A 27811-nucleotide genomic window follows, 5' to 3' on the forward strand; every position below is an offset into this window, starting at 1 on the left:
AGGATTAATAAGCAAGATCTATGCTTGACAAAAACAAAGTGGGTTGGGTCAAGAGTATGAAGGCTGTCTATGTCCTTGTTGATAAGGTCCCTGGTGAGTCTTTCCATAGCCTTACAGATAAGGCTAGTTAAGCATATGGGCAGATAGTTCCCAGGGTCAGTTGATGGATGTGTAGACATGTTCAACTGTGAGGATATTTGTAGTTCTGCATGTTACCAGATTGATGAGCATTCCATATCACACAACATTTGTTATTAATTTATGTAATGTAGTTGATATATTTGTGAATAAGTACTGAGAGACCAGGTTTGCAGTGCGTGGGCGGTGCAACACATGGCTGCATTGTAAATTTGTGACATATTGTTAGCTCGGGCCTTTAGCTTTTTCGGTTTCCACATGTAGTTTCATGGTATGAAGAGTAAATGGACAGTAACAGCACTAATACATGCTAATAATGACTTTGCATAGCGCCGTGGCAAGCAGCAGGTTTCTGTGACCGCTGGCAAAGTGTTTGTGCATGTGAGATGCATATTGCCATTACTTTCCCTGTTTGTGAGTAGTGAGTAAGTGAATGAGTAGTTTGTATGTATTTAAGCAGTGTGCAAATGCGAACCTCATTGCTAAAATTCTAAGAGTTAGTATTGAGTGTATAAAACACACCTGCTGCTTAGCTGACTCTGTGACAGCAGGTTAAATGCATTGATGCATTTCTTTTTGAGCCCAGGTGATGCTGGGTTCAAATCCAGGTGTATGTAATTCTTTTAAATAAACAGTGATAATGCAATGACATTATTCTTTATAGTACATTCAGCATATGATATTGTGTGTACTGACATAGTGCAGCGGGGTTAAGTGGCATTGCATGGAGGTAACTGCCGTATTGTAGAGCTGCTTAACATCACTTGACATTGGTGTGCAATGCCAAATTCCACACAAATATAGAGGACAAAAAGTGAAGGTATCTGTTGCTTTTTCTGGTACTTATGTGTGTTGTGTGTGATTCTAATTTTGACCAGATTATAAATATTAAAATACAGTAGCTAGGAAAGTGGTAAAATGGGGAGCAAGCAGGGGGAAGAACAAAGAGAAAGCAATACAGGAATATTTAGGAGGGAGGTAGGAAAGAACTATAGCTATCCATTTCTTCAACACTGTAAACTGAAAATATGTGCAGAATACTAGCTGAATTTGGACTGTCACCGCCAGAAAGAGGGGTGACAACACCAAAATCATGTTGTATAGCCAACTGGACTGAATTAAGTGTGTCAAGAATAACTGTGTGTGAAACGGAGAGCTATGTATGGGATGATGATTTTTTTTGTGGGACAGGTGCCCATTTTTTTTAATTCAGTAAGACAGGAATGCTAGGTAAGGGACATTAGTATTTCTGTGTCAGGTAAGTTGCATAGGTGAAGAGGTAAATGCAAACAAACAAGAAAAGACAAAGGGATGGTGAGGGACACAAAAGGTTGGGGTGAGGGTGTGAACAACCCAGGCTCATGCCCATCAAACATGGAGACAGTGAGAATCTAGCCCTCACCCATTGGACTACCATCATTGTCCCCTTACTCCTCTAGTGGCTATGTACCATGAGAGAGAGCAGTGTGTCCATCCAGCATAAGTGTACGCCAATGCTGCAGTGCACAAGCCTACTAACCAACCTTGGCATCTCCTGGCAGGTGATGAAATTCCCACCTATGCCACTGCTGCCTGAGGGTACCACAGCACCAGCTGCTGGGCCAGTACTGTCTGAGGGTGCAGGTAGTGCAGGGGCAGAAGAGGCTGTGCTGCCAGGTGTGGTTCCAGATGTGCTGGGCATCAGTGCTGGGACTGGTGGAATGGGAAGAGCCTGATTCACTGGGGATGGCTAATCTCACTGTGCTGTGAAGCATTTAGTGATTTGTTACAGATGGATGACATGGAGACATTTTGATGACACACAATAGAAAAGAAAAAGAGATAAGGGTTGCAGTGAGAGAAAAAAAGAGATAAAATTACTATTATATGTGGCACACAATGCATTAACACAATTATACAACTATTTTATCTGAATTATTACATTTAAACATATGTTCTAACAACTACACACTATAACTACAGATTCCTGAATATAATCCATGAAGTGTGCATACTATTGCACATACGCTTGGTCCAATTATACGGCTTACAGTTAACAGTATGACATTTAGGCCACATGTACAGAGTTTAATTTTATGCAATATTATTAAAGAAATGTAGTACTGTATAGTTGTTACTCCTGGTATTTGAACCCACAACCTCTGACTACAGTCTTATACCTAACTTCAAAAGTTGGTTTGTGCTACAGACTAATGCATTCATACTTGTTTTTACAATTAGGATATGCATGCTCAATTTGCTACAACTGAATAAAAAACCCAAAAATCTATCTTTAACTTTTTAAGCTGCAATAATACTTCTCTTTTTCTGCGTACATACCACTTGCTTTCCTCAGTCTCTCCATTCAATAAGCATGAGCCTGGCGATTAAAATGTGAAAGAACAGAAAAGAACAGAAGAGCATTATGCATACCAGTCTTGTCTGAATTTAGCTTTCTATGCAATACAAATGTTCTCTTATTATCATACTTACACAGCTGTGTGATGTCAGCAGTTTGAAATTCAGTCAATCATGGTTGAGGGTATCACTCTTACAAGTCTGTAAGACATTAAAATGATGCATTTACTGTTCTCCAGTGTGTGGAATGTCAGTTTGCACTGGATACAGCTGAGCCAAACAACTCCAAGTCTTAGACTTGTACTGGAAGCCAGAATAGTTCCCCTGCAGAAGCGTTTGGCTGTGGCACTTTACTGGGAGGCCAATAAATATTCTGCAATCCTGAACACCGCACCTCTGTGCCCTAAACTAGGCACCTTCACCTCTATCTCCAGACATAACTAACACCTGAACTAGAGCAATGGCAGCTAATAATTTCCCATCCAATTCCTGTTATCATATTTAATGGTAGTGCACAAACCCGAGCAACAGTGCCAACCACGTTTGCCCAATGTTAAGCAGAGAGAAGCAGTGTGAAGCAGGGAGGAAATAGATATTTTAAATGGGAAGGTTAATCTGACTCTTGACATTAGTTTGATGTGTGTTTGCTGTTGTAACTTGGAAATGTATATTGAAAATTGGAAGGTAACTGTTAGGTAAGTTAAGTTTGCAGACATGCACTGGGAGCCTAAATGTCATGACCTGACACATTTGTTTTTGATTTTATACACTGATAAATTGATTTTTAATGTGTGGGATTCACACCTAGGCATAAGGGACAAAACATTTTCTTCCACAATGTTAATTTTTTATCTTTCCCACAGAAGAAGTGCTGCTCAGACATAGTCAGGAATCAAACATAAATATAGGTAACTGTATGAGCTGTTACACATGTATGTGTGTGACCTTACAAGGTTCTTATATATAGATCCAGTTGTGCATGTGTCTTATTTAATTGTGAATGCCATCCAAGTCCAGATAGCAGGATTATACTTACAGAAATATAGTAGACAGTATACCCTCAGTCATACATCTGAAAATACAATAAGGGTGTCTTTTCCCTCATACATATAATTCATATTAGCTCCACAATCTAAAGTGTTATAAGTGAGAGTGAATGTAATGGGAAATGGAGCAACAGTAAAAATGTCTGGAATATCAGTATTAGTACACCCAGAACCATGTGTATGGCAGCCCTACACTTATACCTGTTGCCACAAGAATGTTGAAATAACACTTGTATATTTTTCATTGCATTGCTATAAACCGCACTATCACAATAGTAAAAATAGGTTGCACACCCTGTACTAGAACCCAGGGCTATCTGTATTCCAGCCCTACACTTACACCTGCTACCACAGGACTACTTATATGACAGTTCCATAATTTTTTACTCATTCGTAAGTTCTTTGTGTTAACCACCATGCACTGCCACTTAGCGTGCTTGTAAGTGACCAATAGAATTAATTCAATGCATCCATTTTCAATTATTGACTATCTGCATCCTGTCTGCAGGTGTTCAATGGCTGCAGGAGCTGGGGAACCTTGCTAACCACTGCAGAACGTCACTTACCAGCATTGCACAGTGGAAACCAAGTACTGCAACAACGCATCCATTTTTTGACTTTTACATTTTTACAGACACCCTGTCTGCAGGTGTTCTGTCTGCTTCCTCTGTGCACCACAAGTCCTGGTTTGTGCACTGCTAAGTGTGATACAAACGAGATAAGCACAGCCAAACCTGACATTCATTTTCTCCATTTTTGCCATACACCGGGCAAACACTGGCAAAACAAAATAAATAAAAAGGAAAAAGTAGTTGAAATGAAGAAAAGCAATCTATGAAATAAACGCTAGAAAATGTTTGTTAGTACACATGAAATATTTTACGTAGATCTAGATTTGAACTCTCACTCCAATGAACCTTATATCTCTTTGTCACACAAACAGCTTTGCAGCAGGGAACTGAAATCATTCTGCATACAACCAGCTGCAACATTATCCACAGTACTAACAAACCATATGACGGTTATTTGCATATGTATTAATTTTGAATATAGTGCACTGAGTGATCACACAACCATTTATGTCTGTTGCTTGCAAAAATGTGGCTCTGTCTTACCTCTCTGTATTTGCTTTTCATTCTTGTCTTATCTGACCAGCAATCTGAGACATGCAGCCTGTAATCCATTCTATAGCATTGTCCTTAAAATGTGCGAAGATATTAAATGGCAATAATATACAGTTGTCAAAAATGAAGGAGAGTTTGGATGGTATCGAACAGATTATGTGAATTGTGTACTTCTTACTTACATCTCCTACCTTGAAAACATTACTTGTTCACTTTGTAAGTCTAACCTGACACACCTACTGAAGCTACAACAGTCTGCACTGCTGTTGTGTTTTCCTTCGCCCTACCAATAATCATTCACAGTTGCAATCCATTAGCAACAAACACTGAGGGAATGCCTTCACTATGTTTACATCTGATACACAGAGCCAAATATTTGGAATGTAGCAATTCTAATGAGTACACACCTCATTTGCATCTTTACCATGCTCTCAGCCCTGAATCTACACCATAAAAATGCAACCAAGTAGCTAGGGAACCAGAAGGTGAGGAGACTTGTTTATGTGGAAAACACAGAACAGGCTATTATTTTGGGATAGACCTGCACAGAAGACTACTAACTTGAGAAGGTATGTTTGCATTTTTCAGCTATATACTGCATATGTTGAAATGTCATTCAGAAAATTCTGTTTAATAATATATATATATATATATATATATATATATATATGTGTGTGTGTGTGTGTGCATATATATATATATATATATATATATATATATATATATATATATATATATATATATGGGTCTACGTTGAATTAGCGAAATAACTTTTCTTCGAAATGTAATTTTGTGACCCCATTTTTCTAAAAGTGCATTTATCTGAAAATGCAATTTCATGAAAAAAACAGATCAATGAACTCCCCCAAAAAAGTGCCCCCACACCCCGCTACTTATATATTCTAACTCCGAGATCATACTACAGTGGGGAAAATGGAATATTCCCTTATCCCCACTGTGCTGCGATCTACTGCAACAACCTCGGCTGGCTTTTGTTGATCTAGTTTTTCATGAAAGTGCATTTTCGAATAAATTCACTTTTGGAAAAACAGGGTAGCAAAATTAGATTTATAAGAAATGTAATTTCGGTGAGAAGAGGTAGACACATATATATATATATATATATATATATATATATATATATATATATATATATATATATATATATATACTATGTGTGTATTAATTAGCAAATGATACTTTTATCTGAATGGATTACTTAGAAGTGTAATGATGCCATGGGCATGTTTGTCAGGGCATTTCACATGTATACATGATTGGCAATAGCTTTAAATAGAATGCTCTGTGTTAAATCTGTAGGCATGTTACAGGGACAGTTCATTTTATAGCACTTTTAGCATTTCACTGATGGTTTGGTAGCAAAATGTGCTATTTGCCTGTTTTTTTTTTTTGAGGTTGGGGAGCAAAGCTCCATTTCTGTTTTGGCACAAACAAGGATATGTTGCTATTGTTACTCTCCTTGTTTTGCATCCATCCTTGCTTTGTGTGTGAATGTAATTTGTTACAACCACACAGTTCCTGTTGCTCATATTTCAAATATCTTGACTGTTTTATGTTTCTCCAGTGGGTAATAGTGAAATGCTACCTTTTCTGTTTAAGCTGGAAACAGGAGTTTTTCAGTTATGCAATAATTATGTGTATTATCCTTCTGATGTGTTTTAGGTCACCTAGGACTATGCCACTCAGGTGTCTCAGTTCCTGAACCTCCCCCCTTCAGTGACCCTGAGAATCAGGTCACTGTGGAAGCTTTTAGGTAACATGGTGCCTTTCTGCTTGAGAGGGGACATGGAGATATGTCAGGCAGAATGCAGATTTGGCAACAGGTAGCTGCTGATGTGAAGGATGTAGGCAGCCACAGCAGGACATATGATCAGGTGCACCATAGGGCCACTGCCATCTGCACAGAGAAGAGCAGCTGCAGTGGCCCATGATCAGATGGGTACTGGGAAGGCTGCTACAGAGCTGCCACTAACAGTAAATGAAGAGTTATTGTCCACTGTTGGGGATCCAGACAGCTCACAAGAAGTGCAGAACAGCATGTCCTTGACACTGATGCTACTGTTTCAGGGATAGCAAGTATGTCCCAGGAACAGCTTCCAGGTAGGCTTATGCACCTCAGTTGTTAAATACTCTTGTATGGCAAAATATTTACAGCAATACATTAGTTCTATTTAACAATAAATTGGTTTGTGGAGTGGGTGATTGTAGATTGCTACAGTTAGCAACACATTCTGATTGATTACACATTGGCTTAGGTTGGATTTGTCATCCAAGTTCTTGTTGAAAGTATAGTTAATGGATATATAAAGGGCACATATTTTAACTGCCTGTGTTACTGTTAATTGTGCTGATGTTGTCCTTCACTTTTGCTTAACTTCTTCCAGGACCATCCTCCATGGGAAGCATACCATCAACTGCACTTGGTGAACCAAATAGCTTTTTGTCAGTGGTGAAGAGCAGTTTAAAGAAATATATAATTTTATCAATACATGTGATGTGGGTGTCAGGACTGTTGTGGGTATTGTTGTACTGTCTGTAGTAGTGGCACCACTGTTAGTTTGTTAGCATACATTTGACCATAGTAGTGTAGCTGTTATTTTTTCCTGTGTTTTTTGCTTATTATCACAGGTGATCCTGATAGTGAAGTGTAGGACTCTTACCAACTAATGTCAGAGTATCTGCAGACACTGATGATAATGGTGGCCAAACACAGGCACAGTCAGGGGGTGCAGAGGTTGCATCTGACACTGACGTTGACACTCAGCCATCTCCTGTACTTTCATTGGACACAGACAGTAGGCCTATGCCAACCCATTCCAGTAAGCCTTCAGATATTCAACAGGTGAAGAGTGAGACACAATCAGGGAATTGCGGTTACTATGGCTTCAGTGCCTATTGACTCTCACCTTAGCCAAAGTGTGGGTGAGGTGCCACATGGGAGGGTTGTTAGGGTGCTCAAAGGAGGCCTGCTGCCCATCCTCTACCTGACCCAGGTGTGTCTTCCTGTGCCACTCGACCTATGTTTAGGGGCATCATGGAGGCATAGGCACGTTCCCATAGTTCCTCCAGAGAAATGCATAGGGTTGTAAATATGGCACAGGCTGACATGTATGACTGCCTCCACTGTGTTGCCGGTTGAATGGATTGGATGATTGACATGTTGGAATAGGTGGTGTCTGGGATGGAACATCTGCTGGCAGGGGGACAGCATCCTTGTGGCTGCAGATGTAGGTCATCTGCATTATCTGCTGTTAGCTGACATGGCTGAGCCTGATCATGCTTCCACAGTGGCATTAATTCCACTGCTACATCAAGTGGTTGAGGTATCCACACCCAGAAATAGCAGACCATGGGGTCGTGGTCCTGGGAGTCCTCACAAGGGAATCTCATCCAGACGACATCAGTCCCATTCAGGTAGCAGCAGTGCAGCTAACCACGGGTGTGGATGAGCCAGTGCAACTCCTGGCAGTGTCAGTTCTCAAGGTCGGTTATGGCAATGATGAACTGCCACCTCTACCATGCATGGCTCACACCTTTCTGAAATACCAAGACATAAAGCTAACACAGAGCTTGGCTGTGTTCATGCAGACACACACACCAATTTCATCCCTGGAGGACCCATACAAGCACACAGACAACAGTTACATGGTTCAGTCTTGAAGCTTAAGGCTCATTTTGTCTCACTGGCCACTTGTTACTTCATCCAAATGTCTTCATGTTAATCTTTCTTACTCACACACACACACACAGAGACACACACACACACACACATTCATGCAGCTTTTGTGTCAGCATAGGGTTCCTGCCCCCCCACCCGCCCACATATACACACAACACCTTATGCATGTGATGATAACTGTGCCATATCCATGTTTTCTATCTTTTGGATTCAAGGATACATAACATTTGTGTCTGATGCTCAGGTTGCATAGCTGACTTAGTGCATAGTATGTCTGCATTTGTGATGTTGATTTGGTAATTCTACCTTTGACTTATATTGGTCTTAGAAAATTAGACAGTTGATAGAATCAAACATTTTTACATCAGTATTGTTAGTGATCTTGTGAGAGTTGTGAAGTCTGAAATTGAAATGTGTCTCATTACTTTCTAACTTCTCTAGTTAATGATTTTGCAGTACAAAAGTATGGTGCTAAACTGAGGACATTTTTTTACCCATGAGTACTTTTGAGCAGTATGACTGTGTGAATCTTTAATGTCTGAGGCCTACTACTTGATAATAGACATATATAAGTCACATAAGTCTCTGCTGTCACATATTAAAGTCATTTCTGTACAAATCACCCACCTTTTACTTGCTTACTTAACCAAGTAACAGCATTTTATTTATTTACTAGGAAATTCTGACTGGGACAGATCCCATTTTCAGCTCCAGATGCATATCATTGGAATGTGGGAGGAAACTGGAGCACCTGGAGCAAACCCATGTGACTGCAGGGAGGACATGTAGATGCCACACAAAGGCACTCCTGTGAACCGGATAACCTCTTGCTGTGACCCAACTAAGCTAACCACTTTACCACCCATGCAAGGATATGCCATTCATTCATATCATTAAACATTACATTCCAGGTTCAAAATTTACCTTGTAAATCCAGCTGTTGCAACAGTTTTAGTTCAGGGCTGACTCTGTCTGATGCTAGCAGTACGCATCCATTATATGGGTAGGTAAAGGTTGTGAGCATTGCCTGGCATCAATGTTACCATATGCATGTGCATAGGAGGAAGGATTTAGCTCCTTAGGTGGTGGGAGAGTATGCCTCTTAGTCAATGCAAAGGCATATTGAGCATGCCTATGTCTGCCTACACCCACAGCAGCTGCTGCTTCCCCATCTGACTCCTCACTTGGTGTGGTTGTGGCGACTTTGTCATTGGTGGTAGGACGTGTGCCCCTTCCCCTTGTTAATCCTGCTGAAGCTGTTTTCTCAGGATGATGTTGTGTAGCATGGCACATACTGTGAATATTTCAGTACATGTCCATGGATTGTAGTGCAGGGCTCGCCCAGATGTATCTAGGCACCAGAAACATGACTTCAGCATCCCAAACACATGCTCTATGATAATTCTGGTTTGCACGTGTGCCTTATTATGGCATACTTCAGCAGGTGTGTATGCATTTCTGATGGATGTTATCAGCCACAGTTCCAGTGCATAACCTGCATCCCCCAGTAAATAACCCAGTGGGATATTCCCCTAATGAACATCTGGTACAGTTGGGAGGTGTGCCAGATATGTGAGTCGTGCTAACTACCTGGGTTGCCAGCATACACATTCAAGATGATTCCCTTGGCATTACACACAACTTGGCAGTGAGTGGAAGACATTTATATTTATTTAAAGCCTTCCCTGTTCCCCATGTCATGCCTTAATATCTATATGCGTACAATCTGTGGCAAACAGTACTTCATGGTAGTGTGCCACACAGTAGAACTCCTGCATATTCGTGGCTCTGTCCTCAGGAGTACAGGGAAAATATATGTAGTCACTTGCATGTTGCAGCATAGCATTCGGGAATTGATGGAGGATTCTGGATGCTGTCTGTGACACCCTCAGCATGTCCCTTGTTGGTCTCTGAAAGGTTCCTGTAGCTAAAATTCTAAGTGGTAACATACCTTTGTTTCCACTTATAAGGATCCCCCTTGGTTTGCCCTAGCAGAGGTTGCAGATTTTCTGTAGTGTGTCTTTCTCCACCCTGTAGCACTCTACAATTTCCATGTCATGTAGATTATGATAAGTTAAACAGAGGCTGACAACTCTTCTCCTTCTTGGCCTTGGTCTGTTAGCAGCAGCAGCACAGACTTCAGCCTGTTGTACATACACATGAATTAAGCAACAGCAACCCCTAACATTCTTTCTGTGTAGACTCCTTTCTGTGCCTGTATTCCAATAGGTTTTGAAATTCACAGGGAAAACCAGCACTGAGTCTACATGGTTGCTTTATAGCCGGTTGAGTAGCTCCACCATCTTGGATTGGTTGATTAGCATACAGTTCAGCTGCTTAAGCTGTAATTAGCATGTCACAGTGTTTAACTTGTTTGTGCATCTCTACACACTGTGTAGAGCAGCTTACTGAATATAAATCAGTGTGCTAACATGTGCGCCATGGTACGACACACACACAGTGTAAATGAACTGTGTAGGCTTTATTGAATCTGGCCGGTAGTGTTTTCCACTCTTACTGTCTATTCAAAGTCTACCCTTCTTCATGACTTGAGCTTGTTGCTAGGTTACAGGATCTGAGTGTGATCCTGGATAACTGCCTAATATTTAGGGACGAAATATCAGTCATGCTAAGTCTTCTTGTTTCCATCTTCTGAGAATTTCCAGGATCAAGCATCTGAAACTTCAGGAGGATGTCTCTGTAACTGTTCAAGTTCTAGTTTCTTCCCAACTTGATTGTTATAATGCTGTCTACCCGAGACTCCCTGATGACAAGACTGACATTTACAGTTTGTACCAAACTCTATAACCAGTATATTTATTAACACATCATAGGTTCATAGGCTCTAGGTTCAAAGGTGAATACTGGGTTAACTGCCCTGAAGGGCCATTTTAAGTCTAGCCAGAATCAATCTCTGTTCCTTGTGATAATGAGGTGAAGACCTTAACCATTATGTTAAACCCGCAACCCAGTATATTACACGAGTATTACGAAGCTTGTACTGGCTTCCAGTTTATCACATTGTCTTTAAAATCTTGGTGTTGGACATTTTGTCCCTGCATGAACTGGCTCCATCTTACCTAAGAGAGTATATTGTGCCATATTGCCCTTCCCAGGCCTTACTGTCTATATGTATGCCAGTGGTTGCTAGCAGCTCTGCCAGGTGCATTTAGAAGCATTTCTTTATCATTCTCTTGCATACTGAGCACCATATCTATGAAACCCATACTATGATGTCTGCAGGAGTGTTCAGCTTTGGCCTGTTTCTGTAGATCCCTCAATAGCTGTTTATTTGAGTTGGTATTTGTTGACAACACTGTGAAAGAGTCACAAAACTTCTTTTAATGGCATGGTCTTCTTACTTTTATTTTTGTGGCAAAAGCACTATTATGTATATCCAGGGTGGTTACCCCCTTCTTTCTTTAAATCTTTTCCTCATGTCTTGGACTACTGGGCCAACACGTCTGCGGCATGAAGTGTTAAATAAGTCCTGGCACTCTGACTGTCCACCCTGTTGCCTTCTATATTCCATACCACAGCCAGGAAGTAAAAAAAGACCAGCCTCAATTGCCCTTCACATTTTCTCAGCTGTGCACACAACTGCATATTATTTTTCTTCCTCTTACACAGCTCAAGTAAACATACCAGTATACCTTTAACATAATTTGTCCAGGATTAACAAATTTAAACTTTGTCCTTCAGATGAGATGTTCAGCCAAGTCCTATCTGCTTGAGCTGATGGTAGATTAGGTGGATGTAAAAGATTCCAAGGCACCTATCAAAAAGAATAGAAATACCTCAATGCTGAGGGCAAGTTTCCCCTAATAGTATAAATACCACATTGGATCTTCCCTGAAAAGAGACTACTAGCCTAGTGGGACCTACCCAATCAACAGAAGATAGATAAATTGACAGATAAAATAAAACTCTCTTACTTTTGTAAGAAGTTACTCCATAATTTGGATAAAAAAAAAAAACAAGACCACAATATGTCTGACGTGCATTTCTGTGATAACCATGTGCAGTGCCTCAGGGAACTTAAACAGTCTCTGCAGTTCTATAAATAAAGCCATTTAGAGCCTCCCCTTCTCCCTGTGGCAAACCAGAAATTCTTTCATCTCTTTAATAAATTGTCAATTTTCGTCTTATTCAGTCTACCACTAACATGGATTAATTTAGTTTATGTGGCTTCTGTCTACATTCCATGCAATGATCCTGGTATTGCATTTCTTGTCACTTACTCCTGCTGCACTACTAACCGGGATTTTAAGACACTTGTTTGTTTCTTCTTCATCAACTGCCATTCCTAGGAAATATGCCTGCATGGGAGCTATCCCTTTTACTGATTTATTCTCATAATGTCAACCTTCTTTCTACCAAACATGAGCATCTCAGGACCCTTGTCTTCTTAAAGTTATTATTTGGTGAATACTCAGGAGAGAGCTAACATAGTGTGTTGTCATTATGCTGATTCCTACAGTTACACCATCCAGGGCATGAAACCCTGTAAGGAGACACTGGGAGCCAGGTGAGAGCTAGCCTCTGTCCAAGGCTCCAGGCATCTAGTTCAGCTTCTCAGTTATCTAAGACCCATGCAGTATGTTCATAAGATATGTAGAAAGTGTACTGCAAAGAATTTATAGGCTTAAACTACCTTTTTTCTGATGCCTGTTGATGGAGTCGGGTTTAGAGCACTATAGCTTATATAGTAGACTAGTCCAACTTAAAAGAGGAACTTTAACCTTGAGACATTTGTTTGTAAGAGATTGGTACTGAAGCAGTTCTTCACTGAAAATAATACTTGCTGTAATCTTGACCTGAAGTCTTTATGCATTGCAGAAAGACTGAGAAAACAATGTTATCAACCTAATGTCTTGTGTCTGCAGCCCTCTCAGAGTGAGGTAGCAAATTATTTGCCAAGTTTCAATTTGACAAAATCTCAAACATTTTCTACTCACTAGGTATTGTTTCCATAGTATATAACTGCTTGTGTGGTTTCTAAATGTCTACCATCACTAATTTTGAGCTTTGCAATAATTTCTCTTTTTTAACATTGTATGGAGTTGATGTACACAAGCTTTAAAGACTTCCTCATCTAAAATATGCCTTGTTTTTAATTATTTTCAATGCCATAAGATTCTGATGTGTTGAACTTGACAAGATGAGTCCTCATTGAGTTGAAACTTGACACATAACTGAAGTTCCAATGTGAGCCAACATACAAACAGAAGACATGGACAAATACAAAACTCTTCTTCATATATCTTATTTGCATCTTCTTACATTTATAAGGTCAGAGGTCATCTAACTTATTTTCACCCCCTGAGTCACGGTACTTAATGGCTTATAATCAGCTTCAGTGTTGGATGGGCAAGATATAGTATCATAAATAATACAGCAGTTTGTTATTGTTGTTGTTATTCATTCTGTAAAATGCCATAAACAAGTCCAGCCAAAGGATAAGCTTTAGAAAGGCAGGAGTTCCATCAAAGACCCGATAAAACTGCTTTTTTTTTTCTGGAAGCTGACATTTTGAAGTTGATTCCTAATAATCTTTTTACCTTTTTAACATTAAAAACAATTTGCTTTCTGAAGAAATGCAATCACATATACATCACACACACACACGCACAAGTTTATTTATTTATGTTTGTTAACTGGGTAGGAAGACTGGTCCAAGGACCCTTTTCATCAACAACCTAGGCCAAAAGGCAAGACAATACAACCATATTGAGAAAACGTAATTTTACACTGAGTATGAATGCATAATATGAACTTAGAGACTGATAGTATTATTCAGTTGTGATTTCTAACAAACATTTTAAACATATAGTACATGGTATTTCTAACATTTTTAATCTTGTAGTAAATGGTATACAATCATTGCATGTTTGATTTGTGCCATTTTAACAATTATTAACTAACAACTTTATTTGGAAAAAGGTAACACTAAACCTTATAAATATTTAAAACCAATAGTTTGCTTATGCCTAAAGTATACCAGAATAGAACACAAAGATTAGCTATCATTTTAAGTCCTTATTTTAGACTGAATCAGTGTGTTACTGTGTAAATCTGATTCTGCTTTCTTATGAAAACAACAAGACATGCTTGGGTATATGCAGCACTCAGATTGCCTTATTGCTGTTATAAAATTGGCCCATTTACCTGTTCCCTTGTCTGCTTTATAATAAAACATACAATTGAAGATATTTTTTCCTTAATTTCTGTTATTTTTGCATACTGTTACACTTTAACATTTTAAGCTATAAATAAACATTGTTAAAGTTATTTTCTACTGAATTGAAATTACATATAAGAGCTACTGTTTAAATACAATTACTATTCACAGAATAATATATATTTTTTTTGTTTTGGAAAATAAGAGCAGAATCTCACCACAGTGAAATCAGTTATATTTCAGAAAACACATTTGCAGTGTCATTATTTATATTTTATCAAGGACTTAAAATGTTGCAGAACGTTGACATCAAAAAGCAGAAGCTAACAAATCTACATTCTCTGCTATCTTAAATAATGTAGAAGTCTATGATATGAATAGTAATAATTAAGATTAAACAGACACATGACCTGAAGAAAGCTATGAGAATTTTATTTTAGAATATCATTTTTTTTTCACTAATGGATGACATCCCTTTCTACAGAGTTGTAAGCAGTTATTAGAAGTCATACATGTGATTGTCACACCCATCTGTGACCCTGATTTCAGATTTCATTATTTTAAGAAAAAATACCAGATAGTACAATATCAGCATATGGCTGTTTGTTACTGTCAAATTATTATTTGCAGCATCAATCACATCTGATTTTCCTGCTGCTGTTGACACAGTATGTCTGTGATACAACAGAATTCTGCTTTAATGCCTGTATAATTAACATTTCCATTCCTGCCTGTTTTTGTGGAGAGATGCATAACCTTCTCTGATTACAGCTGGGGTTCAGTAGAACAACTGTACAACACAACTACAAAGTAGAATGCACATTCTATAAATGACACTGTTTGCCATACTGTTTATACTAATTCATACTATGAATGCTACATATTCAGTCTGAAAAAATGCAGTATGCTATTTATTGGCAAAAATAAAAAAGTAAAGCAACTTCTACAGTTTTGCACTGCACACTTATTGCTCATTTATTCGTTCATTTACAATATCTGGTTTATTTTATCTAGGATTGTGGAGAGATGGTGCCTATCATGCCAGTCCACTATAGAGCACAAACACAAGTCACACACACACACACACACACACACACGTGCATGCATGGCATACACATATACAGGCAATTTATAAGAATGCCAGTTCTTTTGACTTGTTTATGTGATCTGCAAAGAAACAGGAAACTCCAGTGAAAATTTAGACAGACACAGCAGGATACTGCTATTTTATTTAAATAGATTTGAAACATAAATGGATCGTTATTTAGTAGCTTTTAAGACACATATACAGGCACACATGCTCACATGTATACGTGAACCCCCCCCCCCACACACACACACACACACACACACACACTCACAGAAAGAATACATATGCATACACAATTTATAAGACTACCATTTCACCTATTGACTTGCCTTTGTGATATGGAAAGAATGAGAAAACCCCCAGTGAAATCACATGGAAACACAATATGATATTGCTATTTCAATAATAGATTTTAAAGCTAAATGGAACTTCATTTAGTAGCTGTTAAGAGACAGACAGATGAATGGACAGACACACACACACACACACACACACACACACATATATACAAGTTTATTTATTTATGTTTGTTAACTGGGTAGGAATACTGGTCCAAGGACCATTTTCTTCAACAACCTAAGCCAAAAGGCAAGACAATACAACCATATTGAGAAAACTTAATTTTATACTGAGTATGAATGCATAATATGATTTTGGAGACTGATAGTATTATTCAGTTGTGATTTCTATAAGCATTTTAAACATATAGTACATGGTATTTCTAACATTTTTAATCTTGTAGTAAATGGTATACAATCATTACATGTTTGATTTGTGTCATTTTAACAATTATTAACTAACAACTTTAACTGGAAAAAGGTAACATTAAACCTTATAAATATTAAAAAACAATAGTTGTCTTATGCCTAAAGTATACCAAAATAGAACACAAAGATTATCTATCATTTTAAGTCCTTATTTTAGACTGAATCAGTGTGTTACTGTATAAATCTGATTCTGCTTTCTTATGAAAACAACAAGACATGCAGATTGCCTTACTGCTGTTACAAAATTGGCCCATTTACCTGTTCCCTTGTCTGCTTTATAATAAAACAGACAATTGAAGATATTTTTTCCTTAATTTCTGTTATTTTTGCATACTGTTACACTTTAAAATAGTTTTAACATTTTAAGCTATAAATAAACATTGTTAAAGCTATTTTCTACTGAAATAAAATTACATATAAGAGCTACTGTTTAAATACAATTACTATTCACAGAATAATATTATATATATCTATATTTTTTTTGTTTTGGAAAATAAGAGCAGAATCTCACCATAGTGAAATCAGTTATATTTCAGAAAACACATTTGCAGTGTCAGTATTTATATTTTATCAAGGACTTAAAATGTTGCAGATTGGTGGCATCAAAAAGCAGAAGCTAACAAATCTACGTTCTCTGCTATCTTAAATAATGTAGAAGCCTATCATATGATAGTAATAATTAAGATTAAACAGACACATGACCTGAAGACACTTATTGCTCATTTATTTATTCATTTACAATATCTGGTTTATTTTATCTAGGATTGTGAAGGATTGTGGAGAGATGGTGCCTATCATGCCAGTCCACTATAGAGCACAAATACAAGTCACACACACACACACACACAGACACACACGTGCATGCATGGCATACACATATACAGGCAATTTATAAGAATGCCAGTTGTTTTAGTGACTTGTTTATGTGATCTGCAAAGAAACAGGAAACCCCAGTGAACATTTAGCCAGACACAGCAGGATATTTCTATTTTATTTAAATAGATTTGAAACATAAATGGATCTTCATTTAGCAGTTTTTAAGACACATTCATAGGCACACAAGCGCACATGTGTACGTGAACTCCCCCCCCTACACACACACACACACACACACACACACACACACACACACACACATACACACACAAAGAATACATTTATTTATTTATTTATTTTACATTTGTTAACCGGGATGGTCCGACTGGATACATGTCCTTTTTCAGCGGAGGCCCGGGGAGAAAAGCTCCAACAGAGTTACATTGATAATTAGGTACAGTAAATGAGCTGAAAGAACTTAACAAAAACATAGGCTATTTACATACAAGTACAAGACTGCCATTACAATTTCTGAGATTACTACAAATGTAACATTAATAACATATTAGCAATGACGGTAGGCAGTATAATGACATAGAGTTAGACAGGATACATATTACTTTATCACAGTATACAAAGTACTTATCATCTTAGCTAGTTGTTTATGTTTTAGTTAATGGCACAGAGCTAGTCTGGGTTTGAGCAAGGACATAGCCAGTGTGACTTGAAGTGGAGTTTTAGACTATTTTTGAATTGACTTAGAGAAGTTGCAAGTGTGATGTTATTTGGGAGAGAGTTCCATATTTTACCAGTGGTGTTGGCAAATAGCGCGTCACCACCTAGGTTGAGAGATTTAGTTGTTTGGACAAGGAGTCTGTTTGCTGAGCGAAGGCAGCTTAGATTGGAGTAGGGAGTCATTAAGTTTTTAGTGCTGGGGTATTCTCAGGTTGTTTAAGGATTTTGAAGGCCTCTATGAGTTGGGACTGGTGAAGAAGGTGTGGGAATTCTATCCATCCAAGCTTTTTCAGGTTAGTACAGTGGTGTGTTCTGTAGGGTAGGCCTGTAACGAACCTGGCAATGTGATTATAGCAGGATGAAAGCTTGGCCAGATCAGATTTGTTAAGGTGAGTGAGGACAGGAGAGGCATATAGTAGGGTAGAGAGAAGGTGTGAGCGGGCTGTGGCTGCCCTGGCATTCGGGGTAAGGAAGGCTTTAATTCTATATAGGGTCCCAAGTTTCTTGTTGACTGACTTAATGGCTTGGTTGATATGTATATCAAATCTGAGTTTATTGTCAATGTTTACTCCTAATAGCTTTGTATAGGTGTCTGGGGAGATGATGGTCCCATTATTGGATTTTATAGTGAAGTTTTCAGTCGGAGATCTATTGGTTGGGTAGAAGAGAAGTAACTTGATTTTGTTTGGATTTAAGATCAGGAGATAGTTGGCAAGCCAGTTTTCGACTTTGGTGAAGCTATGTTGGGTGGTAGTTAGTAGATTTGCAAGAGAGGCATTGGAACATATTATAGTCGAGTCATCTGCATATTGAATGCAGGTGGCTTCAGGGATGACTGTTTGGATGTCATTTATGAAGACTGAAAAGAGGAGAGGTCCTAATATGGAACCTTGAGGAACTCCTATGGTATTTGGTAGTAGGCAGGAGAGCTTGTTTTGCCACATTACTGCTTGTTGTCTCCCAGTGAGTTAAGCTTGAAACCAGTCAAGGGCTGGAGTATCTAGATACAGGGTTTTTAAAGTATATAGAAGTAACTGATGGTTTACCATATCGAAGGCTTTCGATAGGTCCAGGAAGAGAGCAGAGGATATTTTTATATTATTCCGGTTAAGATTAATGTTTTCAGTAAAAGAGAGGAGGGCAGTGGTTGTACTATGATGGGGTCTGAATCCATGTTGAGAGTCATATACAACTCTTAGTCATAGTCTTAGTCTTAGTCATAGTCATAGTCATAGTCATACATATGAATGCACAATTGATAAGACTACCATTTCACCTATTGACTTGTCTTTGTGATATGGAAAGAATGAGAAAACCCCCAGTGAAATCCCATGGAAATACAATATGATATTGCTATTTCAGTATAATAAATTTTAAAGCTAGATAGAACTTGATTTAGTAGCTGTTAAGAGACAGACAGATGGATGAACAGACACACACACACACACACACACACAGTGTGATCACAGCTTGAAGCAGTATTAGTTTGACCATTAGAGGGACAGTTTTACTGTGCGTCACACCTAACATTTTAAGCGATCCTGTTTTAAGCATATTTTATATTCTAAATAAACTACTATCGACTATTAGAATCAGACTTACCTGTGAGAGAACATTGTACAGTGTAGCATAGTGTAATATAGTATAGTATACAATAGTATAGTGCAGTGTAGAATAGTATCTAGACTAAATGAGCAATATTATCTACATATGGATTAATTCAAGTACCTCATGCCTGCCTGGATGATGGAATCACAATGACTATCTCTTGCTCCTTAGGAAAATGAATACACAGCTATCATAATGGATGGCAGGATAGTCAGCAGGCACAGAACAAAAATGGAAAGTAAATAAAGTAGGACTATACAAAAGTAAACAAGCACAAGTTTTGAAACAATGCATCCTGTAATAAACAATGAATTATGATTTATTCAATGTAGACCTGCAAAGGTTACAGCATCTGTCTGTAATGACATAGTAAAAACAAACTTGGAACATGCAGCATTAGTCCACTTCCTTATAATAAAATATAAGAAAATAAAATACAAAATGACAAAGTACATAAAAACTTGAAAATGCTTCCTTACAGAGAAAGTCCCAAAAGATAAAGCCATTACAGTTTAGCCCTTCATTTAGTACAAGATGAATGATTTGCATAAACAATGGTTTTAAGAATGCCTTCCAATTTAAAAATGTAATAATCTCCATCAAATATAGCATTAAGAACAAAAGTTATTAGCTTATAGAGGACACTAAAAAAGCAACACAATTACTAACTATTTTTTTCTGACAGAATTGTCATCTTCTTCTTTCGGCTTTTCCCTGTTAGGGGTCACCACAGTGGATCACCTGTCCGCTCATGATTGGCAGTGGAGTTTTACGGTGTCGAGTTGCCAGCCCGGCGCCCAACCTTCCACAGAAGGCACACACACGCACACACACACCTAGGGCCAATTTAGAGTGTCCAATCCACCTACAGCATGTCTTTGGGATGTGGGAGGAAACCAGAGCACCCGGAGGAAACCCACGTGGCCACAGGGAGGACATGCAGACTCCACACAGAAGGCACCACAGCCGAGAATCGAACCGGAGAAACTCTTGCTGTGAGGTGGCAATGCTAACCGCTGCACCATCATGGCCACCCATCTGACAGAATTGTCATAATTTAGAATAAACTAGCAAGAGAGATCTAGAGGGGTACATCACAAGAAATCTTCATAGTTAAACTAGACGAAGAAGTGAGAGAAAAATAAATGAAATCTGGTGAATGCCGACAGGATAAAAGAATGAGAGTGATTGTAGCCTGAAGCATTATGGGTTCAGTTATAGCAAAACATGTATAATGGTGGAACAGTGATATTAAAAATATGGAGGAAGATGGACTGACAAGATGGAGGCAGTACAGGACAGCTAAATGAACATACCAACCATCTAGAAGTAGTGGGATGATGGCTGCTAATACCACTTTCAATATTTTGTTTTTACTAAAGCAGTCAAGCAGTGTAGGCCTCCTGATGCTGGGGGGAAGCCTGATTGAATACCATTCACAAAAGAGGGAGCAAAACAGAGGATGGAAACTATTGATCTGGCAGTGCTATTTATTTAGGTTTTATTTTATTGATTTATTAATCAGATAAGCACACTAGATATAAGTTCATCTCTTTTCAGGGACAAGACTATAGTGTCAATTTAAGGAGCTTGCTAAGAATCATATAGTTTTTACATGAGAATAAAGGAAGAAGCTTAATAACTCTAGCCGTGTGTGCTGAACTCCTACATTGGTCTAAGTTACATGGAAAATTATTAAAACAGTATTAATGGAAAACAATCAGGCATATGACCCAAGGCACCATGGATTCAGCAAAGGAACTTCATGCCATGTGTCATGCCAACAATTATATGTCATTCAACTGGGTAGTTCGATAACTAGATCAGAAATGGCATCAAAAGAAGCGTACATTGGTATTAACAATATGTTTTACATAGTAATTCATAAATGTTCTGAAAACACGTTAAACATGCTCAAAGTAGGCCTAGAATGACAATATTGGTGAAACACTAACAAGGCACAGTAGCACAAAGCTTGCACATTTGAATAATTGTATGGTATGTCAAGGCTACTGATTTTCAAGGTATTCATAAGAGATCTGGAAGCTCTGGAATGACAGAGTTGCCTGCTTTGTTGATGATACAAAGTTATACCAAAAACAGTAAAAAAAGAAAGTAGAGAAAATATAGCAGGAGATTTAGCAACATGTATTATCAAAATAAACACATAATAGACACATGAGAGTTCAGCAAGTCATGCATGTATCAACAGAGGAAACAGTGATCAGGAGGGAGATACAAATCTAAGTCATACAAGAGTTCTGCCTTCTTACCATGCAGGTTGATTGGCATAAGAGAAAATGTTAAGTAACCGAAGACACAGGAGACATGAAGCATGACAGTAAGCAAATAGGAGCAGTGCAGCAGGCAGTGTGGAAGTGTCAAAATCCAGAAGCACATAAATAGATGCGGCCCATTATGTCAGTGGGTTTCAGGGCTATGTGACAGATGATGCCATAATGCTGTTATGAGGTGATGCTGTTACTTGTGGTTGTACACCAGTATAGAACTATGACTGTGGTATTATGAAAAAAAGAAACACACAGCTAACCCAATACCAGGATAATGGAGATCTGTAAACAAAGTGGTACAGTAGGACCATCTGTCTTACACAAAGTTCCTTAAGTTTTATGGAAAGAAAAATCAGCCCAGTGTAAATGGTGCTGCCATGTTTATGAACAATGTTGCATGTTCAAATTGGGGGGTGCCACATTACAGAATTCTGGTGGTCCCTGACTTCATAAGTGTTTTAAGGATTATCAGGAGCCTGGCATGTAATTATTTTTTCTAGGTCAGGTTAAAATGCCACAGATTATGGCAAATAAATAACAAATGACTCCATACTTGTATCTGGAATATTTTATGAAAGAAGCTAGCAACTCATTGTTTTATTTATTTTTTTTTTAGCTAAAGTACATAGGTTCATAAGGCAATACTAAGTAATAGATTAGTTAAGTATTTTGAAACTGAGTCCACTGCAATCCCACTGGTGCATCCAGCTAGTTACTGTACCTCTCAAGACAGGATTCTGGGGAAGATCTAGGGTAAATTTGTGGTTTATTATCTATTTGTCTAAGAAATGTTTGAAAATAATGAGGGATATGTTTTTTTACAGAAAGTCTGAATTTTATTTCAGAGATGTGGAAGTCTTTGGAATACATTCCTCTCATGCCAACAAATCCAATATATGCTGCTATACAGATTTAGGTCCCCTCATCCTGTGTTAGCACCAGTGCTAAGGACAGGTAGTAGATCAAGCAGGACTGGGTCATTTTGTAACTTTCTAGGCTGGGCATAGAGCACCCAGTAGGAGTTTGTATGAAACAGAGTGAGAACAGAGATCAGGTTTTTATGCATCTTGGGAAACTCAGAGAGCTCATACGTAAGATATTTTCTAAGTGAGGAACTACTACGGGTGTTTCCAGCTGTGACAGGTGTTTAGACAGAGACATACAGAAAGGGTGCATTGCATTCTAGCATGGAGCTTATAAAGGATAAATAGATGGGAGTACTGACCTCATTTGACCTAGAGGTGATGACCTTAAAATCAGTTTGGTGAAAGATAAGATATTCTTAATGGCAGATGACATGCAGTGACCAAGGCAGAGGGTATCATTCACCATGGTGCCTATGGTGTTTAATAACACTGCATATTTTAAGGAAGTTACTGTTTAGGGGGGCTATGTATGTGAGAGTTCTTGTTTCCCACATTATACAGTGCTACATTTTTTTGGTGTTCAGCTTTAGAGTATCATCCTGACACCACAAGTTTGTCTAAGCTGAGCCCTCCTGGAGGATCTGACTGTCTAAAGCTTACAATTTTTAGTGAACTGAGTCAGTCAGGGGCCTTTAACATCACATATGTCACCAGAGAAGTAAATTACATCAAGAATTTGTCCTAAAGCAGAACCCTGGGGTACACCACCGGTGATGAGACTCTTGAAAGATAATGAGCCATTAACCCTAACAGAGTGATATCTTTCAGTGAGCCAGCTGATAATACAACAGGTTACTTGTGGATTTAAATTGAGTGTGACCAGTTTGTCGATGGTGCTACAGTGGGGTATAGTTACAAGCCTTTGATAAATCAAGAAAAGCTGTTTCATCCAAAAACATAACTTTATTCACATTAAAAGTATATACAAATTTCAAAAAAATCCATAATGCTGTTGATATATGCAATAAATTATTTTAATTTATCTTCTGTGTCGACCCATAAAATAAAAATATCATCAAGAAAATGAGTAGACCATGTCCAGCAGTTTTGAAAAGGGCTAGTAAAAACATACTTAAATTCCCATCGTGTCATGAAGAGGTTAGCAAAATTGGTGGCACAAGTTTCCTCATTGCAATGTATTCTGTTTGAAGTATTGCCCTTCAAAAAAAATAAAATTGTTCACCAAAATGACTTCATGAGGGTTACAGCCAAATTGACCCTATCATTTGGTAGGTCATCTAACTCATTCTTCAAACCATGCTAACCCTTCACTATGTGGAATAACGGTGTACAAATTCATGACATCAGTTGTAACAAAAATATAATTCTCATTATATTCAAGGGCAGCAATCCTGCTTAAAAATTGTCATGAATGTCTACATATCTGCGGCACCTTTTGAATAGACCCTTTTAAAATATTGTCCAAATATTTTGCAATAAAATATGTTTTGGATTTATTAGCCTCTACTAGCGGCCTAAAAGGAGGGTCAGTTAAACACTTGTGGATCTTGGGAATTCCGAAAATACCAGCAATCACAGGTTTTGTGTTCTCCATAAAATAAAATTCATTATTGTCAATTTGACACTTCATCAATAAATCATACAATAGTATTTCAATTTTTGAAAAAACAATATTAATTTCGTGATGGGAAAATTCTATATAGCTGTCCATCAACAGCAAAGAGTTCATACAATTCCTGTAATCTTCACTATCCATAATAAAGGGACCTCCAGCTTAGTTCGGTTTTCACCCCAGTGGTTTTATCATCACAAAATTCTCTAAATAATTCCATTTCCTGGGGTGACATATTGAAAAACCTAGTTGTTAAAGATTTAGCTAGAGATGTCCAGATATCTAATTCACACATTATTTCAAAATTCTGGACTATGTGATTGATTGGAGGGTTGAACACACTAGCTCTTCATAAAGAAATATTGTCAAAACAAACATTCCCATTAAACCACAAGTTCAAATTTAATTGTTGTGTATAAAGCTTAAGGTGCATTAAAACTTCAGCTATCCTAGCTCTCCTATCTGGGATGAAACTAAGCCCTTTAGCTAATACATTAGCGAGTTGTGCATTTATTATTTTACTAGAATAATTGTACAACGTAAAGTATTTTAAAAAGTTATTTACCAGCTGTGGTTTGTTAAATAACATGTCCTCTGATTCATATGAATTTACTATTAGTATCTGTTGTTCCTCCAAGAGTTCTTTTTTTGGTCTGGCTCCCTGCTTCACATAGGCTTCTTCCCTGTATGGTTGATTCAAATCTCTCCATGTTTGTTTGTCCTGGAAGCCTCTGTGATCTCCAAACACCCTTGTCTGCCAAAGGGGCTGGGTCATTTGGGGAATCATATGTAACTTCCCGATAGGTTACTTCCTGCTGCCTCGTTATTGGCCATTCAGCATTGTCCATCACCCGAGCTCCATGGTGACCCAGGGGATTGGGATATGCTACACCATTGTAATATTCAGTTAAATCCCTCTGAAATTTATTTATTTTCCATTGCAAGATAATATTAATATAATTGTCCACACTGCTGAATATATTGCTACAATTAGATTCATAATGATCAAATAAAACAAAGTATTCAGAATATCAGTTTCTCCTGACAGTCATTCTGTTTGCTGCTTGTTAGATTTTACCATCACTCTTATAATTTCACAACCTGTTTTGTTAAAAAATATTAATCAAACTATTATAAAAATCTGTTCCTTTCTTAATACTATTCGGAAATTTCCAGACACGGAGAGCTTTGGGAACCTGATTAGCAGCAATATTTTTCAATAAATAAGAGTTCTCCAATTGCAACTTTTTGAATAAGGTTAACTTTTAATAGTTCTAAAATAGAACGGCCAGCAACAGGAACAGATTGTGTCACAACAGGGGTGTCAAATTCAAATTGTTTAGTCTTCCAACTTTGAAAATCAAATTATCCATGGATTTGGGCTGAAGGATGTCTACTCGGAGAACACGTTGTGTTAGTGGCAAACCCAGACTTTCTGCTGGAAGTGACAGCATTCCAATATGATTGTTGTGTATTAGATTTCACCCCAGTATTGGCTAATTGTTGACTCACTTGCTACAATACTTTTTGTAAGGTCCCCAGGAAATTAATTTGATTCCAAATTGCATAGACCATGATCTGTGGCTGCATCACCACCAGACGATACATTGACAACTTCACAAATGACAGAGAGCAGCACAGACAGGGGACAATACATACAGGTTAATGTATGTATGTAGTAAGATAATAAAGAAATTGGTTCTGAAAGACATTTTATGACTACCTAGAAGGTAATGGAATGCAAAACCTGTGGCAGCACAAATTCACACAAAGGACACTCAAATACATTTTTATGGTACTTTCATAGTTAATCAAATCAAGGTGAGTCTGTGGTTAAGACCTGCATTTCATTTAGAAAACATCCAGCATATTGGCACACAGAAGATTACCATAGTAGCTTTCCAACCAAGGAGGAGGACACAAGGTAATAATGTGGCCAGGATACTGGCTGTAAAATGGAAGACAGAAGGTAGCAGTAGATGGGGCCTACAATGAGAAAGACCAGTTTATTAATGAGACTGTTTTAGGTTCACTGCATGTGTGAGCTTGTTCTGAAACTCAGTGACATTGCAGAGGAACACGAATGACAATTATATTTGTCTGCTAATGCTCTACTACAGACATAATATACTACATAGAATGGAAAGCATGAAACGTGGCTCAAGAAAGTTGGAGGAATTATGGCCCTGAAAATGTGTAAAATAAACATAAAGGGAAAACATGGAAATGCTTGCACTTAGGAAGCAGAATTTCAACAAAAGTTGACACAGATTTGTAATGTAAATATTTATGGCAACTTTCAAATAGAAAACAATGAAAGTGTGTGATAAGAAAAACTGGAGAGATTCCAGCATGCTCTGGAGAAAGTATGATTGGCAAACAGATGCAAGTTGTATCCCCTTATATGACATTTTAGGGTTACATTGCAACTCAAGTACTGACTGAGATCTGGTAATGCCGCTTCTCCAAGACTGAATATGTCCAAAAAAGGGTCACCAAAATGATAAAAGGATCTGCACCAGAAAGAAGCCATATGATGATACATGAAAAAAAAATGTAAGGCACTTACCTATGAGGAAAAGATAAATTACTGTGGCCTGTCAGGAAATTTCAGAGGTTGTGAAAGAACTAGAAAGGAATAGGCTGCACCAGCTATCAAGAACAATGAGGCATTTGTTTAAAATCAGGGAAGAATGACTCATACATGAGGTTAGAAATCATTTTTCACAGATACAATCTAACACTTGAAGCTGTGGTATTAAAACAACTGGGAAATTTATACTGATTATAGAACAATGTAATGTAGAATGTGGATTTTAATAATCAGACAGGGTGCATTAAGTGGTTCAAGATGACAGACAAACACCTGTGGCTGCTTGTAGCTCTGTGGCTTTATAGTAACATTAACTTGCTAATAGTACATTTAAAAGAAAGAGAAAAACAATCAAAATGTAACCCTTCTTGGGAAAATAGTCATTCAGAATGTTTAATACTGTGAGCTCTGTTTTTGTGTTCTGCCTAAAATGTCAGTGATGTAACCTATGTGCTCTCTTATTCCCTCACCCCTTCCTTAGATCCCCAGGTACATACTGACCCTGCATGAGCTGCTGGCACATACGCCTCATGAACACGTGGAACGCAACAGCCTAGACTATGCAAAATCAAAACTAGAGGAACTTTCCAGGTGCGTCCAACCAGTAAGGCTTTCTGGTCTTTTTTTAACTACTTCAGAATATTACATAATGTAGTTGGAAACTGAACTTAGATAATGTGAGCACACTACAATGCTACATATGTATGTGTCTTTTAGTATAACAGTACTTCTTCAATGTCATTCAAAAATCAGCAAAAGAAATACAGATATTGAAATTCAGGAGAAAGTTCACCCACTCGTAATAAATTAAGTCTAGAGGGCCCGATATCCTATGACCATAAAATAGCTCAAATGGCAAAATAAAAAAGCCAGATATCCGAAATAG

General features: G+C 37.9%; 1 protein-coding gene across 1 annotated transcript in view; it reads left to right on the forward strand.

The window, feature by feature from the left end:
- Window positions 1-27811, forward strand: part of RASGRF1 (Ras protein specific guanine nucleotide releasing factor 1) — an 892789-nt gene that overhangs the window by 218511 nt on the left and 646467 nt on the right. Inside the window, exon 8 of the mRNA XM_044076380.1 lies at window positions 27407-27516. Within this exon, the coding sequence (XP_043932315.1) occupies window positions 27407-27516 (110 nt within the window). The remainder of the gene's footprint in view (window positions 1-27406; window positions 27517-27811) is intronic.

This window comes from Protopterus annectens, chromosome 7.part0 (genome assembly GCF_019279795.1).
Source record: "Protopterus annectens isolate FY-2018-M chromosome 7.part0, PAN1.0, whole genome shotgun sequence".
Lineage (NCBI taxonomy): Eukaryota > Metazoa > Chordata > Ceratodontiformes > Protopteridae > Protopterus > Protopterus annectens.